This window comes from Dipodomys ordii, unplaced genomic scaffold (genome assembly GCF_000151885.1).
Source record: "Dipodomys ordii isolate 6190 unplaced genomic scaffold, Dord_2.0 Scaffold27, whole genome shotgun sequence".
NCBI lineage: Eukaryota > Metazoa > Chordata > Mammalia > Rodentia > Heteromyidae > Dipodomys > Dipodomys ordii.
The window spans coordinates 14,352,282-14,368,992 of NW_012267243.1; the positions used below are offsets into that span (position 1 = coordinate 14,352,282).

The 16,711-nt window shown below is 44.1% G+C and overlaps 1 protein-coding gene across 1 annotated transcript in view; it reads right to left on the bottom strand.

Annotated features, from left to right (window-relative positions):
* The window catches only part of Prdm6 (PR domain containing 6), a 95,444-nt gene that overhangs the window by 2,848 nt on the left and 75,885 nt on the right, over positions 1 to 16,711 (bottom strand). Inside the window, exons 4-5 of the mRNA XM_013015638.1 lie at positions 14,056 to 14,398; positions 6,111 to 6,287 (exon numbers count right to left, since the gene is read on the bottom strand). Coding sequence (XP_012871092.1) covers positions 6,111 to 6,287; positions 14,056 to 14,398 — 520 coding nt within the window. The remainder of the gene's footprint in view (positions 1 to 6,110; positions 6,288 to 14,055; positions 14,399 to 16,711) is intronic.

A 16,711-nucleotide genomic window follows, 5' to 3' on the forward strand; every position in this document is an offset into this window, starting at 1 on the left:
CTCCCCTCCCCCTCCCCGCCGTGTTTTTTTTTTCTAATTTGAAGCTCTAGAATCAATTTCAAAGAGAGCAAAGGACTTTGAACAATGGTGAGGAAAAACAATTTACCTGGGCCAGACTTCTGCCTTTCTGATCTTGGATATTAGAATGTGACAAATGCGTAAGTGAGAAGCTTAGTGCTCTGAGCAAGGCAAAACACATTCAAATACCACTGCGTGGAGATACTCAGAGGAAGGTTGTGCCTAAGTGTCTCACTGATGTTCATGTGCGCAGAACGGTGTGTTGTAATCGTCAAGAAACTCTTCTTATCTACAGGGTGTAGGTAGGAAGCAATCATTGCTGAAAAATCATGACAGGAACCATCTTCTCACTAAGTATGAAAGGAAAAACCATATGGAGATGTGTAGACACCATCTAAATTTAGATCTTTTCCCCAGATATTTCCTCGTAGGCTCATAAAATTAATATCTGTGTGGTCGGGGAGTCACACAAATATAATAAGACAACAAGATATAAAACCACTGTGTGTGTGTGTGTGTGTGTACATGTGCACACATAGGCCAGTACTGGGGCCTGAACTTGAGACCTGGGTGCTGACCCTTAGCTTGTCAAGGCTGGCACTCTACTACTTGAGCTATAGCTCTACATCTGGATTTTTGGTGGTTTATTGGAGATAAGAGTCTCAAGGACTTTCCCGCCTAGGCTGGCTTCAAACCTGGATCCTCAGATTTCAACCTTTTGAATAGCTAGGATCACATAGGAGTCACCAGCTCCTGGCTCCTACTTTCTATATATATATATATAGATATATATATATATAAGAAAAACCTAAGTTATACTCAGCATCTTAAATTTTAGAGAAATCTAAGAAGAAAAAGCAACAGATTCATAGAACTTATGAGAAAAGACTAGGTCAAGTACTTTGGCTCTGGGAGGTAGGGGCTGGAATGAAGCAGAGTCTGCCTTTAGTTAACCCTAAATTACAATCTCAGATACGCCAGGAATGCACGCTTATGAGGAGCCCTGGACTCTGGGGTGAGGCTGAAGAAGGAAAGAGCCAGGAGGAAAGCGACGCTCTTGCCCCAAGGTCTTCTTTGCCGTGTCAGCCCTTGGCCACGGTGCTATGTCACGGCCTTGAAGGAAACAGCACTGGAACACACAAGTGGAAAGGCGTCCAGATATTCCTGCAGAAAACGTGTTCTCCGCTTTCTACAGGGATGAGAGCCTCAAGTAGACCTGATGTCCCTTTTCAGGTAAAGATCTTTTCTTAGATGCTGTGATGACTGAAAGGTACGATGTACTGTGAGTTTACCAAGTGATGCGAAGTCATCCTGCAAGAAGCTCTCTGCATATCTGTAATCCGCCCAAAACACATCTTGAACTGGGCCAAATCGCGCCGGGTTTTGTGCATGTAATGTGTGCAGTGCGTTTTCACTGATTTGTTTTTTTCGATCGTCTTTCTTTTGGTCTAGCTTTTATTCAAATATTGGACATCCTTCAAAATATCCTTTCATTTTTTTATCCCTTTTCCAAAACAAAAACTAGTAGTTTTCCCCCCCATATCTCCTTTATTACAAGAAGGATGAAGAGGGTTTCCTAGAGAGAGTCCTGACCTGCTCACGTGCAGAAGCCCAGCACTGTTCACACCAGTCTTTGCACGCTTGCACACCCGGCAGAGTAGTCTATTTGAAAGCTGAGAGATTCTGTTAGCAATCCGCAGGGAGAGGAGGGGCCCTCACCGTGAGGAATAGATTTTAGCCTGTCAACTCCTCTCCTTCCCTTCCTTCCAGCAACAACGCACTGGGCCACTGCTGGTACATGAAACGCTGCCTTGCTTTTCCTCCTTGCTCTCCATGACTTTCAGTCTCACAGAACAGACCACGAGCCAAGATCTTCAGTACGACCCTGTCTCCAGATTCCCAAGGCACCCCTTCATCTTAGAAAATGTGAGTCTGTAGCTGTCAACAGGTCCGTTTGCTCCCTAGATCTGGGGACGTGAGTTCTTTCCGTGGGACTCCAGCTAATCAGACTGTGAGGAAAAGCCTGGAATGCAGGCTGGCCTCTTACTGCCAACTCTCCAGGCTCCTCTGGATACTTGAGCTGCCTGCAAACTGCACTTCTCTGAAGATTTTAGACCTTGGAGACGCTTTCCCATGATTCCCAGACGGGAGCTGAGGATTCTGCAAAGGCCTTCTAAATGCTTGTGTGTGTGTGTGTGTGTGTGTGTGTGTGTGTGTGTGTGTGAGAGAGAGAGAGAGAGAGAGAGAGAGAGAGAGAGAGAGGAGAGAGAGAATGAGAATCTGGGGACAGAGCCATTTGGGGCCATCTCTTTGGAAGATGCCCCGGGCAGATAGTTGAAGGTTGTGTATCTTTACAAGATATGTCTCCTCTACAACATTGTTTAAGCCAATACCCATTAGTTGAAGTAGTAAAAGTATCTGTTGTGAAGAAATCCCTTTTTTATTGACTAATCTGCGACCAAAGTTTTTCTGAATGTTTGTTTTATAAGCTTGTAAAAGGGTATCTTCATAATATTTACAAATGTCCACGGGCTGGGTATGCATGAGCTATGGTTGGAAGATTCCCACATCCCCTTGGGACACTTCAATCCTGAAAGACCTGGTTGTATACACTAAAGGATCTATCTTTCCATTTCCTAGAAGATGTTTAAATCTCGCACTTTCAAAATAAGCACGCACTCAGCTCTCCCCTGGCAATATATATTTGATAAAAAAATTTTTATTGTGAAAATACCATACAGAGGGGTTACAATTACATGGGCAAGATAATGAGTACATTTCTTATCAAGCATTGTTGCCTCCTCCTTTGTTTCCCCTTCACAGCCCTTCCCATACCCCCCTGCTGTCCCCCCCCACCCAACCCCCCCCCCCCCCACCAAAGTTGATAAAATTTTTTAAAGAACCTAAAATATTATAGCCTGTGGCTATTTGATAAGAGCAGAAGGAACTAGATCACGCACACAGAGGCTAATCCTCGAGGTATCACCTTTTTTTAATCAGTACTGGGGCTTGAACTCTTGCTTGGCTTTTGTTACTCAAAGCTGGTGCTCTATCACCTGAGCCACACCTCCAATTCCAGTTTTTTTCTGGTTGATTAGAGACAAGAGTATCACACTTTTCTGCCCTGTTTGGCTACAAACTTCAATCCACAGATCTCAGCCTCCACAGAAACTAGGACTATACGTGTGAACCACCAGCACCCAGCCTTCTCCTTCATTTTTCATTAGTTTATTTTTTTCCCACAAGAAATCAGGCATGGATTGTCTCTGACATATTTATAAGATGATTTCTTTGTTGCTTTGTGTGTCCCTCCCCCACAGCATAACCCCTGTTTTCACTGTATTTGATGTTGGTATAACTTGTGGAGGGGAAGGGAAAAAACAAATTGTTTAAATAGGGATATAAGTGGACCTATTGCAACAATGAGATGTACAAGATGTTATGTCTAAAAACAAACTTTACAAATTTGGCCCGGGGGGTGGGGGGGTGGAAGAGGAGGGGGGGGGGAAGATGGGAAGGAATGGGAAGGGGAAACAAAGGAGGAGGTAACAATGCTTGATAAGAAATGTACTTGTTACCTTGCCCAGGTAATTGCAACTCCTCTGTATGGTATTTTCACAATAAAAAATTAAATAATAAAATAAAGAAAGAAATAAAAAGAAATCAGGCATGATCACAAAACCTACTGTTGGGAAGGGGGAAATAAAATCACGAAACCCTTCAGATATTAAGCTGATGAATTAAAATTAAGATGGCAACCCTATTGGAAACATGACAAAAACAGGAAGTTAAAGGAAAAAATTGAGTGGAATCAACAAGGTTACACGTAAGTAACACCTTAACATTAATAGAAATCTATTTCCCATTTTGACCCTGAAACCTCTTCAATTAATTACTAAAATCTATTTACACAGCAACAAGATAAAAATCAATGTGAGTCCTGGCACAGTAGCTGTCTGGCTGCCAGCTCTCCAATGTGTGAGACCGGGAGACCCTCAATTGTCCCCTACCGCTGTTTTTCAACAGCCCTCCATCTCAAAGATGTACACAATACGCCATTGTTAGCTTCTGCCTCTAGATCAGGGGGAAGCCATGTCTGTGACCCTGCATGGGCAGGCGTTAGAGAGATGACCAGATCTCCCGGGCAGTGCACTGGAAACAGCTAAGAATGAGGCAAGCCAGCTAGCCCCTCAGGGTGCATGAGAGAAACAAGAGCCTTTGGTGTTCCTGCAGCCTCCTGGATGTGTAGCCTGGCTGGTACATTGTAGGCCCAGTGTTAGACCCTTGTCTCCTTAGCCAGGAGATTTCATGCAGTGAACAAGCAGCACCCAGGCTTACAGACAAAAACTACTGCCGCTTTGAGTGTTAACAGCATCGATGAAAGTATTATGGAAAATGATTCAATGAAGTAACTAATTCTTGGGGGACTGAGCAAAGACGGTGGCTCTTTATGAGTTCCTCCTTCTGCTATCAGACAACTGAGCGGGAGTGGCCCTGGCCAGTGAGCCGCTGCTGCCCTACACCGTCACTGACTCCGGAAGGAATACCGCGTCCCCCTCCCCACCCCACCCCGTCCCCCCAGCAGCGGGTCCAGAGAGAAAGTCAGGGGCCACAAGAGTCTAGAAAGACTAATTAGCTGAGACCTAAGCAATCTCTTCCCACTGCTCCAAGCACTTCCTCTCTTCCTTGACTCTTGTAATTTAAGGCTGGACATCCCATGTACTGCAATTTTCCTTCTCAATTGGAGAAAGCCAATATGAGGAAGAGAGAGATGTAAGAGGATAGAAGGCAAAATTATTTTAAAAAAACCAAAAAACAAAAAACAGTAAAAACTTCTCTGAGACTACCAGCTGGCTCCCTGGTCCCCAAACGTTTTCACATGCTGTTTGAGCTCTCACAGTATTTCTGGCAAACTCCTATCCATCCTTCAAAACATATCTTCAACACATCATCTTCCACCTAGTATTGATTACTCTACTTCTCTGTTAGTCCGGGTAGGAGGAAGTCTCCCTCACCTTTGTCTATCTTGTGCCTAGCAAGGTGTCTAATGTAAAAGTAGATGCTCTGTGAATATCTGCTGAACAAATGAATACACATAATTGAATGAAGGAATGAATGGAAGCACAAAGACATGGAAAGAAAAGTCCCAGGACACGATTCAGACGGTCAGGCTAACTCTTGAAAGACACGCCCCCTTACTTGGCCCATAATTTGAGAACTCATTTTTACCTTTTCCCATATCTCCTGAATCCTTTAAAAAAAAAAATGCGCCATGTGCTTGTGTTTGGCCTTATTTTTGGTTTTCACCATGGTAATGCTACTCCTTATTTTTTTTAATTTTATTTCATTTTTTGTGCCAGTACGGAGGGCTTAAAATTTTTTGCTCAAGGTTAGCACTCTGTCACTTGAGCCATGTCACTTGAGCCTTCAGCCATAGTTCCACTTCTGTGTGTGTGTGTGTGTGTGTGTGTGTGTGTGTGTGTGTTGCTTCTGGTAGTTAATTGGAGATAAACACTGCAGAAGCCTTCTTGCTGAGCTGGTTTCAAAGTGCGATTCTCAGATCTCAGCCTTCTGACTTGTGACAGGCACGTGCCACTGGCACCTGGCTACTATGGCCAGTTTAAAGTCCAAAACACACAGTAGTACAAAGTCACAGACTGGCTATGACAATCAGTTCAAACGCTTCAGCACCTTAAGAAAGAGGAGGATGTAGCTTGGCAGCATCCTGGAGGGCTCAAGTTCCCAAAGAGAGGCTTGTTCACCTGTCCTGAGCCCAGGGCCACCTTTCCTGTGGTTCTAAGAGCTCTGTGTGACTCCTAGATCCTCACGCACTGTTGAGAACATGGAAATTATTCACTCTGCTCGCTGTCCTTTACGGATGAGAAAAACACTCAGAAAGATCATCTCATGCCCAGGATTGCAAAACTTGAGCCAGGACCAGGATGTAAATCTCCTGACTTCGTTTTCCAAATGTCAGGCACTGAGCCAAGAGATCCTTGGCAGCCTGGACTCTGACCCGCCACGGAGCCTTCTCCCAGCCGAGCACCTCTGCCAGCTCCCAGGAGAGGCTGGGACAGGAACCCGCTACTTACTTGAAGGGCTTCTCTCCAGTGTGGGTTCGGATGTGGTTGTTCAGGGTGGTGGCTCCCGCGAAGGCTCGGCCGCAGTAGCCGCACTTGAAAGGCCGGTCACTGGAGTGAGTGACCACGTGATTCCTCAGTTCTGAAGGCTGCGAAAAGGACTGAGAGCAATGGCCACACTGGTAGGGTCTGAAACACACAAACAGAAGCCCGGTCAGTGCTTTCTAGGCTGCTGCACCAGTTGGAAGCGTGAGGTACATTCCGATGACATTTTCTCACGTGTGTGTGGGGGGGGGGGGGCTGGTACTGGGGCTTGAACTCAGGGCTTGGGTGCTGTCCTTTTGCTTTTTCACTCAGGGATGGTGCTTTGACCGTCTGAGCCACAGCTTCACTTCCAGCTTTCTGCTGGTTCATTGGAAACCAGAGTCTCCTGGACTTTTCTGCCCGGGCTAGCTTTGAACTGCAGTCCTCAGATCTCAGCCTCCCCAGGAGCGAGGATTTACTGGTGTGAGCCAGCAGAGCTGGCTAGTTTCTTCCGTAAGAGAGCTTTGGCTGTGCCACGGGAACCCAGTTCAAGGCTGCGGAGACACATCATTTCCCAAATGAACATTCCCTTCCCGTATGAATCACGGCCATGTCAAGAAACTCCTGCTTTCTCGTCTTGATCTCCCACAAGCAAATATCAGTGTATTTTTGTAAGCTTTAAAAGCAACAGGCTTAATTAAGCCAAACGTTACTAGGGAAAAATATGTGTAACCGTCTCTTATGTTTCCGTAACATTTGTAACTTTCCAAAGTGCTTTCAAATCAATTATCTAGTTTAATCTTGCAGTAATCTTCTGGGATAAGGAAGGCCCTTGTTGTTATCTGTCAGTTCAGAAAACTGAGGACAAACTGTCCTCAGAGTTCGTCATAAGCTGTTGATACAGAGGTGGTCTTAGGGTGTCTGGCGAACATGCATACAGGTGGGCAAGTTGCTTGCATGGTTTCATAAATACTGAACTGGGGTCCACTCAAAGCACAGCCACTGATTTAGCCCAGGGAACACAGACTTTGTTGGCAGTAGCTCACATCTATAATCCTAGCCATTCCGGAGGCTAAGATCCAAAAGCCTGAGGTTCAAAACAAGCCTGGGCAGTGAAGTCTGCAGTACTTCATCCCCAATGAATCAGCAAAGAGTCAGACTGGAGGCATGGCTCAAGTAGTAGCGCTCCAGTTGTGAGCAAGAAAGCTGAGTAGAAATACCACACCCAGTACCCAAAATGGAAAGAATAAATAAAGAAATTCTGGCTTCTATCTTCTATACCTCCTCCCTCCAAATATTCACCCATGAAGTCTTTCTCCTGACTGGTGGCCAGAAGAATGATTTACAACAGCCCAGAAATGACAGAATGTCACTGTGCGCGCAGGAAGAAGGCTACATTGCAGGAGCGAATGGAAGGCAGCGTGACAAAGCCTGATAATTAGCAAGATTACCACAGCACATTCTCTGCAACTCATAGTAAGTCGATCAATCTGAGGTTCTCATAAAATAAATTAAAATTAAAAACTTCTCTACAGAAGTTCTCCTGCTCACTTAAGCAGACAGCAGTGAGTGATATAAAACCTGAGGAGTTTTCCCTATCCAAAGCTATTTCGTACATCCCTTGACAGGGCTCTAATTTGTTTAGCAAAAATTTTGTTCAGAGAATGAATAATCTGTCATGGGGGATATTAACAGCATTCACCAAGGCTTGGTTTGTGGCCCCGATGCTGCTGACTGAATTGAGAAAGCTGACTTAATTGCTCCACCGTTAACAAATGCACAAGCACCAATGACTAGCAACCAAAATGAAGGGCTTGGAGACAATGGTGAGCGCGCATGTACAACAATTCAATTAAGTGCAAAATAAAGTGGACCCTCTCATTTGTCAAGTGAAGTGCTTAATTGTGGCTACTTGCCTCACTGAACACAAATACTATTATTTTACTAGGCTTCAGCACACTGAGCACTGATTGTAGAATTTTTTAGCTTGATTAATAGTCCAGCATTAGTCAATAACTCAATACTATACAATTTTAATTACTTACATTTAGAAATCTATCTAACTGCTCTCAAACAAGTTTCAAAGAAATATATAAGAGTCATTGGTGAGGCGTTTATCCATCTTGACAAATTACAAATGCATTTTATTACAATTATGAAATAATGCCTTGAAAGCCCTTAAGATTATATGTAGAGAAAATGTCCTCTTGCTAAATCTGTTCTTGGTAGAAATGTTAACCTTTCAAGATCCCTTAAAAAGTAATTCTCTCAGGGATAAAATTTTAAACACTATTGAAGACTATAAACAAAATAATATATTAATATATATGCTATATCCACTGACAATTGATTTTTCTAATAGTGAAGGGACCATTAACATTTATTAGCCTCTGGTTATCTATTTTTAATAGCTATCACTATAAACAATACGCCACTAAATAAAACCAATTAATCTTCTCTCTTTTTTCTAGCTCTTCTGTCAAAAGTTGGGGTGATTTATTTCCCACAGTCAGAAGTCAATCCATCCTTTTTATGTTAATTGTCACAGTGGTAAAGATTTACACACAGGAAAACAGAAATAATCACCGAGGCCGATGTAGAATTTTCATCAAGTTAACAGCAATGAATGGTGAATAGGATTCCAAAACAACTTTCTACCTAGGACCAGCATAAGGCAAGCAAACCAGTGATCTAGGTGGAACAGTTTTTTTTTAAGTCTTACAGGATTCAGCTTGGCTAAAAAGAAGAGCCTAGAATAAGGGGGGGGGAGGGGAGAGTGGGAGGGAAAAAAGAAAGAGAATAGAGGTGAGTCTACGCCAGCTACTGATTGACGTCAGCTGTTGGATATGGACAAGTCAATCAACTACTCCCCTGACCTCCGTTCCTGTTCTATCTGGAAAGGGGTATAGACTGATTCAAATGTTCTCTCGCATCCCATCATGCCTTTCTCCTGCTTTTGTGCAGGCCAGTGAGCCTGGCCTGAGGATCTACCCAACACATACTTTCAAGACACAGCATCACCAATATGGTCTCCATCTTGGATGGTGTGTTCTAGCCAGCTTCACAGCCGTGGGGTTTTCTACGTGTATGTGTGTGGGCACACACACAATCCACTAGAATATGGAAAGTTTTAATGTATAGGTAAAATGTTGAAAATTTCAAGCAACAAGAAAATCTAGTACTAAAACATGGGAGCAAATCTTACGTTTTTGTTAAGTTCCAAAAGCAACGCTATTTCCCCTCATTCTTAGGTACATTAAAATATAAAGTTCTGATCATTGGGTCATATTCACTTTTGCAGGGCTTGATTTTGTTTCAAGTTGGCAACTTAAGTGAATTCTTGCCTCCATAAAAGTCTCTCTCAGCCTAGAAACTTACAGAAAATTAGCCATCAGAAAGTACTGACATTGTACAATCAGTACACAAAATTCCTCTACCCTGTTTTTCTGCGTTTTCAGAAATTCCTTTAAAAATTAACTAAAAATGATTAAAAAGGTAATTTATAATTGATTGTGTAGCTAGGGTTTATTCTAAGAATATAGAAGTATATTTAAGACTGAACCAAGTCTTCAGCGGGGCTTAGAGAACATTACTTAGGTCTTGGGAAGTTCAGATATCACAACTGTTGGGAGGCAGAGGTCGCAGGAGTTAAGACTATGTGAAAATTCCTACCAGTGCAGCCTGTCGATCTCAAGACACAATGCCTAAGGGACACAGACTTCGTGGCCATTAATCAGATTTTCATGGTGTAATGACCAACGTTTTCCTCTCATCTCAACATCTGGCACCAAAAAAAGAGAGATAAGGCTAGATTCATTAAAGTTTTACGCCCAATCAACCTTAACTCCAAAGTTCTGCCTCCTTTTGATGTGCCATACTAGCAAAACACAGAAGAACTGACCACCCCAGGGCTGAAAGGATGATCTGGCTGCCTTATCTGTCCTCAGGATAGGAGAGATCTGGCTGTCAGGCATGTGTGCCTTTCTTTGTCACTACTCTACATGTGTCCCTTCTGAAGCTGTGAGCGCCTCTGTCAAGGGCATACCGGTAGCTGTGCTTTCCTGTTAGACCACCATACAAGCTCTCAGGATTGACACCCATGGCTGCTGCGTTTAGCTCTACCCCTTCCATGATCTCTCAGCATTGCATTTAGGAGCTTCCTTCCTAACATACTTTTAACTCATAAAGCACAAAAAGCATTTCACTGATCTCAAAGCAAGCACAAGGGACCACATCTCAAACTTGTTTCTACCTGAGACCTCTAGCAATCATCGTCCACTAATGGACTGAATTACCTAGGTATCCAGCCAGGAGCCACACAACACAGTTGAGCTCTTGAAATGTGGTTTGTGCAACCAAGAAACATAAGTACTTTTACTTAATTTCAATTCAATTAAATATAATTAGTCCCTTGTGACTGTTTCCAACACAGAAAGATCAGTCTTCATGAAAAACTAGAAAGTGTTCCACATTCAAGTAAAGAAAAATAAGTGAAAAAAGACAAGGTATGTTTGAATTTAGTTAGCATGTAAATGTTGGTAAATCAGTTTCATGTATTCCCTGGCATTCTCTGTCACTGGAAGCTGCTCTGCCAAGGATTACAGCAGTAAAATGTCCAATTCCTTTGCTCTGAGTCTGAAATTGGTTTGGTGTACACAGAGGAAGGATGAAGCATTTCACAAAATGAAGTGTGGTTTGGTTTAAAATGATTAATCCTTCCTTGATTTTTTTTTTCCCATGGCATGAAAAAATTCCAGGACAAAAATTCTCCCATTGGGATTACGCCCTTTCCTTGTCCCACACTAAGGGACAATGCCCAGGCCCTGAGTTAAAAACCCTACTATCAGAACACATACACACTTACACACACACACACTTACACACACGCACGCACACACTTACACACGCACACACACACGTGCGCGCGCACACTTACACACACACACACTTACACACACACACACAAATCCACTGTAACTGAAGGCTTTGCTTACCCTTGTCTATATGCACTTTAACCATGTAGCTACAAATTGCATCTTTCACTTACTGCCCAACTTTCTGATACAGAGAGAATATTCTAGGTTCCAGAGCTAAAAAAATAAAGCTATTCTGGTACTATATGCTAACAGCAAATTATGTATGTAAAATGAGCAGGTCTGATGTCTGGACATCTCCATCTATTTCCTCCTGCCGTCCACACACAGCTCCTATCAAATTCTCGTCTATCTCCCTTGTTGCTAACTAACATTGTGCTTTGAGTATAAAGGAGACTGATATCACGACCTCATGATTCTTAATTTTAACTTCTAAATGAATCCTGTTGACCTCCTCCCAAGTCTTTCTTTAGCCACATAAAGCAGGGAAGTGAGAAGCAAGAAAGCCATGCCTGGAGCTCTGCTCCTGCGCTGGCTAGATCCCGTTCTCCATCACTTTGGGAAGGCTAGCCACGCCACAGCTGAGGGGCTGAGGACAGCTAGGAAGCTCACACCACCTGGATTTGTGCCAAGTACACTAACTTAGCTTCGATTAAATTACTTTGTGCATAATTTGTACACATAGGCTAATTCCTAAGATTTTTTCTGATAGTTTTTAAAAAATGTAACAAGAATTATAGCACGACTGTTTTCTATAACAAACTTTAGACCTTAGACCACCATCTATGTGACATTCTAAGTGTAAATAGGGTCAGACAAAACAGTCTTTCAGAATCTTCTACTTGACATAAAATACTTTCATTGGTTTTTTTATGACACTCAGCATGAAGTCAAGTCACACTCAAAGCCAAGCGTGAGTGCCATGATTCAGAAACTATCACTTCACTTCACCTTGAGGGTTCAGTTACTGTGACAAAAACACACCTTGGCAAAGAATAGGGCCATACATTTGAACTTGCTTCATTTACAAAGCAGGCTTGTGATTTTGATGTGTATTTTATATTTTTTTTAAAAAACCTATTACAATAAAGCCAGCTCACGCCTGTAATTCTAGCTACACAGGGGGCTGAGATCTGAGGATCACAGTTCAAAGTCCTCCTGTACATACAAATCTGAGAAGCTCTTATTTCCAGCTAACCAGCCCAAAGCTGGAAATGGAGGTGTGGCTCAAGTGGTCAAGCCTTGTATGAGAAAGTTAAGAAGAGCACAAAGCTCTGAGTTCACAGGACATCACTTTCACACTTTGTTATATCACTTATGCAGCCTAAAGGACCATTCACACAGGCACACAAGTCTATTCCTACTTTCACCAAGACACAGCTGCCATAGCAGCCCTGATCTAAATGTTTCAAAATTAAATAGCTGTGGCTATTTCTAGAATGACAACAATAAGAAAACATGTATACCCGCAAATGTGTACAATAACCTTAAAACTATTATTTGGGAGTATTTCCATCCTCTCCTACCATCCTGTCTGTCCTTGCTTGGATTTTCTAGGCCCACCTGAAAGGGAAGAGCTTAATGTAGCTGAGATCATGACTCACACCTGTAATACTAGCTACTCAGGAGGCTGAGATCTGAAGAGTGTGGTTTTTGAAACTAGCCCAGGCAAGAAAGTCCATGAGCCTTTTATCTCCAATTTAACTTCACAACTTGAGTTGTGACTCAAGTGGTAGAGCAGCACCCCTGAGCAAAAACAGCTAAGGGAAAGCACTCAGGCTCTGAGATGTAGGAAGAAAAAAAAAAGCAGACTATATGCCATTAGGCAAAGAGGGTTAATTGGCTTGCCTTAATCAAGATAATTCAGTGGCCAAACTAAGAAAGTAATTCAAGAAATCTGCTTCTGAGTCTCCACTCTTAGTTCTAAAAATTATTTCCTGCTTTTCTATTCAAAGTGCATTTTCAATGCTCTTCTGAGGTATTTTGGTTTTAATCAAGTTTTCACAGGACATGACGAAGAGATAAAACCCCACGATCCTTTCATATTGAATTAATTTGATTTTTGTCTTTGGCGCTCCCAGCTATCCAGACTGTCGAATAAACCAGTTTTGATTCATAAATAATAGTTCCATTATATCTACCATCCCACTTGTCAGAGTACCTGAAATTTTAATTCACTTGTTCAGCTAAATTTCATCCTCAGTTCATGGCCATAAAATTCTTTATTGACAAACTTTCAAACCAACTTTGACTCTGAGGTATCTAGTCAACATTTTTCTTCTGTGTGGATATTAGTTTATTGAATAAGTGGCATCTGTTTTCCTCCACATCACCAGCAGAGTAGGTATTCCCTTCTGACAGCCTCGCAGGATTTATGGGTTTGCATGCTTGGAAGAAAAATAGTACTAAGCAAAAAATTCCAATTCATTACCTCTTAGTACTTAATTAAGTTCATACCCACAGCACACTGGAGATGAACTCTGAAATGACTCTGACAGCCCCTCGCAGCCAGCTATATTATCTTTGGAAGACAGAGAGGATTATAATTGTCCTAACCTCATTTCCCACCTATGATATTCATAAATGTTCTTTCTATTGTTGCTCCTTTGTGTGTGTGTGTGTGTGTGTGTGTGTGTGTGTGTGTGCCAGTACCAGGGTTTGAACTCAAGGCATTGTCCTATTAGCTTTCGCACTCGAGGCTCTCACTCTACCACTTGAGCCATGCTCCACTTTTTTGCTGGTTAACTGGAGTTAAGAATCTCAGACTTCCCTGCTCTGGGCTGGCTTTGAACCATGATCCTCAGATCTCAGCCACCTGGGTAGCCAGGATGACAGGCGTGAGCCACGGGCACCCAGACAGATGTCTGGACAGCGCGTGGAGCCACCAACCTGGTCTGTGTAGCTCTGTCAGCGACTGAGGCACCTGTTCAAGCATGCGGGGGGCGGGGGGGGGGAACCCCAAGGTGCAGCTAAGCGCTTGGAGATTGTCGGGAAGCCAGAAGGAGGTAAGCGGCGGATCTGGCTGAGCCAACCCAGAGATGGGTGAGAGGTGGGGTTACCTGTCCGGGTTCTGCGTGCACACGTGCATCTGGAGGAGGATCCGCTGGGTGAAGGTCTTAAAGCACTGGCCGCACTTCCAGAGATGCCAGTCACTGAACTCCGAGTGCAGCTGACTGGTAGAGGTCGGGCTGGCCAGGACGCGCTGGTTTTTCACGTTGATCTGGTTAAAGCCTGGCTCGATGGGCCCCGCCTTGTCCAGGAGAGAGAAGCTCCGGCTGCAGGGCGCCTGGGGGAAGACCACGGAGCGCTGCTGGGCGGCGGGGGGCAGCTTGCTGCTCTTCCCAAAGGGCTGCAGCGCGTCTTGTCGGCACATGGCTTCCATGACCGGGGAGGGCACGTTTACTAGGAGAACAAGGACAGTGAGCCGTCAGCCTGGCCATGCGGGAGGCAGCAGAAGAACACACAGAGCGTTTGTAAAGCCCTATGAACGGACATCGCAAAGCTTTGCTGGATTTAAAACAAACACAGTGTAATTCTTTTATTCTTTTTTTGGTACAGGGGAAGCACTCCGCCATGGAGCTACATCCCAGTACCTGCATTACGAATTCAGAACTCATCCAACACCACTGGTCAAACAACTACCAGGCCTATTCTTTTTTTTGTTGTTGTTGGTGGTGGTGGTCATGGGGCTTGAACTCTGGGCCTGGGCACTGTCCCTGTGCTTTTCAGCTCAAGGTGAACGCTCTACCACTTGAGCCACAGCGCCACTTCAGGTTTTCTGGTGGTTTATTGGAGATAAGAGTCTCATGGACTTTCCTGCCCCGGCTGGCTTTGAACCACGATCATCAGATCTCAGCCTCCTTGTGTAGCTAGGATGACAGGCGTGAGCCACCAGCACCCTGCTGGATTGTTCTTATATGATCTTTGCCAGCACGGGGCGTCCCAGCATGGTGGATTCAGGGGGACTAGGGGAGGGTGTCCACTCAGAGGGGCTGGTTGAGAGGGTGAAGGAAAGATCAAAGGCTGGTACACAGGAAGGACACAAGTTTCTGGGGACTTTCAAAGGAAGGATTAGAGAAGACAGACCTCAGCGTGCCTTCAAAGTCCAACTAAATACATGCATACATGGCAGCCTAGGAAACAGACCCAGGTTATTCTAAGCAGAAAGGAAACAGAGTTCAGGGAGAAGCACAAGAGGGGAAAACAGATGGGTAGGTAATGGATATAAAATAAGAGTGTAAGGCCAATAGAGACAGTGCTTGTCGAGAAGATGTCAAGAGAGACCCAGGGTGGAATCCTGACTCTGTTTGATTAGCGCGTGACCTCGGATGACTCACTCACTACTGGGACCTGCCTCCCTCCTGGGAAAACAGAGGCCGAAGGCATCCTAAACACCACAGCAGCATGGCTCTGTGGCTGAGATGGCCTAGATTTTCCCTCTGCTCGTTGCCAGCCTTGTGGATGTGGGCAGTCTCAACCTGTAATCTAGTTCTTGGTGAAACACAAAATGGCCACTCTAATAATGACTGAGATCGTGTACAGCTGCATTGGGTCGGGAGCCAGAGCTATGCGGGGCAGCAGTGTGGCGCTCTGCGCTCCTGTTGAGAGGTCTGGGCTTGTGCAAGCGTGCAGCCCAGGCCTGCTGACCACAGCAGCACCACGCCCACCGGGATGGAGGAAGCAGAGACTAGAATCCGGGGAGATGGTTGGCATGGGGGTGGGGGGAGAAGGAACTGGAAACAAGAAACAGTTTTTGGAGGAAAGAAATCTAATTCACATGGCATGTCTTCTTTTTAAAGTTCTTATTACGTTAATACTATTTATGAAGTATTCACTGATCATTCACTGAGATCCTACAAGATACAGGTAAAGCCTTTTTTATTTTTATTATATTTTATTTTTATTTTTTTTGTCAGTTGTGGGGCCTGAACTCTGGGCCTGGGCGCTGTCCCTCAGCTCTTCAGCTCAAGGCTACCACTCTATCACTTGAGCCACAGCAACACTTCCAATTTTCTGGTGGTTTATTGGAGATAAGAGTCTCACAGTCTTTCCTGCCCGGGCTGGCTTTGAACTGTGATCCTCAGATCTCAGCCTCCTAAGTGGCTAGGATTACAGCTATAAGCCACTAGTCCCTGGCTAGGGTAAACCCGGTTTAAAAAGTAATTCATGGCCAGGCACCAATGACTCCTGCCTGTAATTGTATCTACTCTGGAGGCTGAGATTTGAAGGTTGTGGTACCTAGGTAAGAAAGTCCATGAGACTCTTATCTCAAGTTAAGCACCAAAGCTAGAAGTGGAGCTGTGGCTCAAGTGGTAGAGTGCTAGCCTTGAATAAAAGTGCTAAGAGACAGCACCCAGGCTCTGAGGTCAAGCCTTAGTAACAGCCCACACACATACATACACACATATACACATCACCATTTTTCAATGAGTCCTGAGCATCTACATTCTTTCAAATTCACCAAGTGCTTCCAAAGTAAAATCAGGGTTGAGAATCACTGATCTAACTCTACTCTTTCTGTTTAGAAATGACAGGACTAAGCCACACATTTATATGATGGCACACATCTATAATTCTAGAGTTGGGGTGCTGAAGCAGGAGAGCCTAGAGTGCATGGCCTGGACTGCAAAGTGAGACCTTGACAAGGAAAGGAGAGGGAGGGAGGGAGGGAGGGAAGGAAGGAAGGAAGGAAGGAAGGAAGGAAGGAAGGAAGGA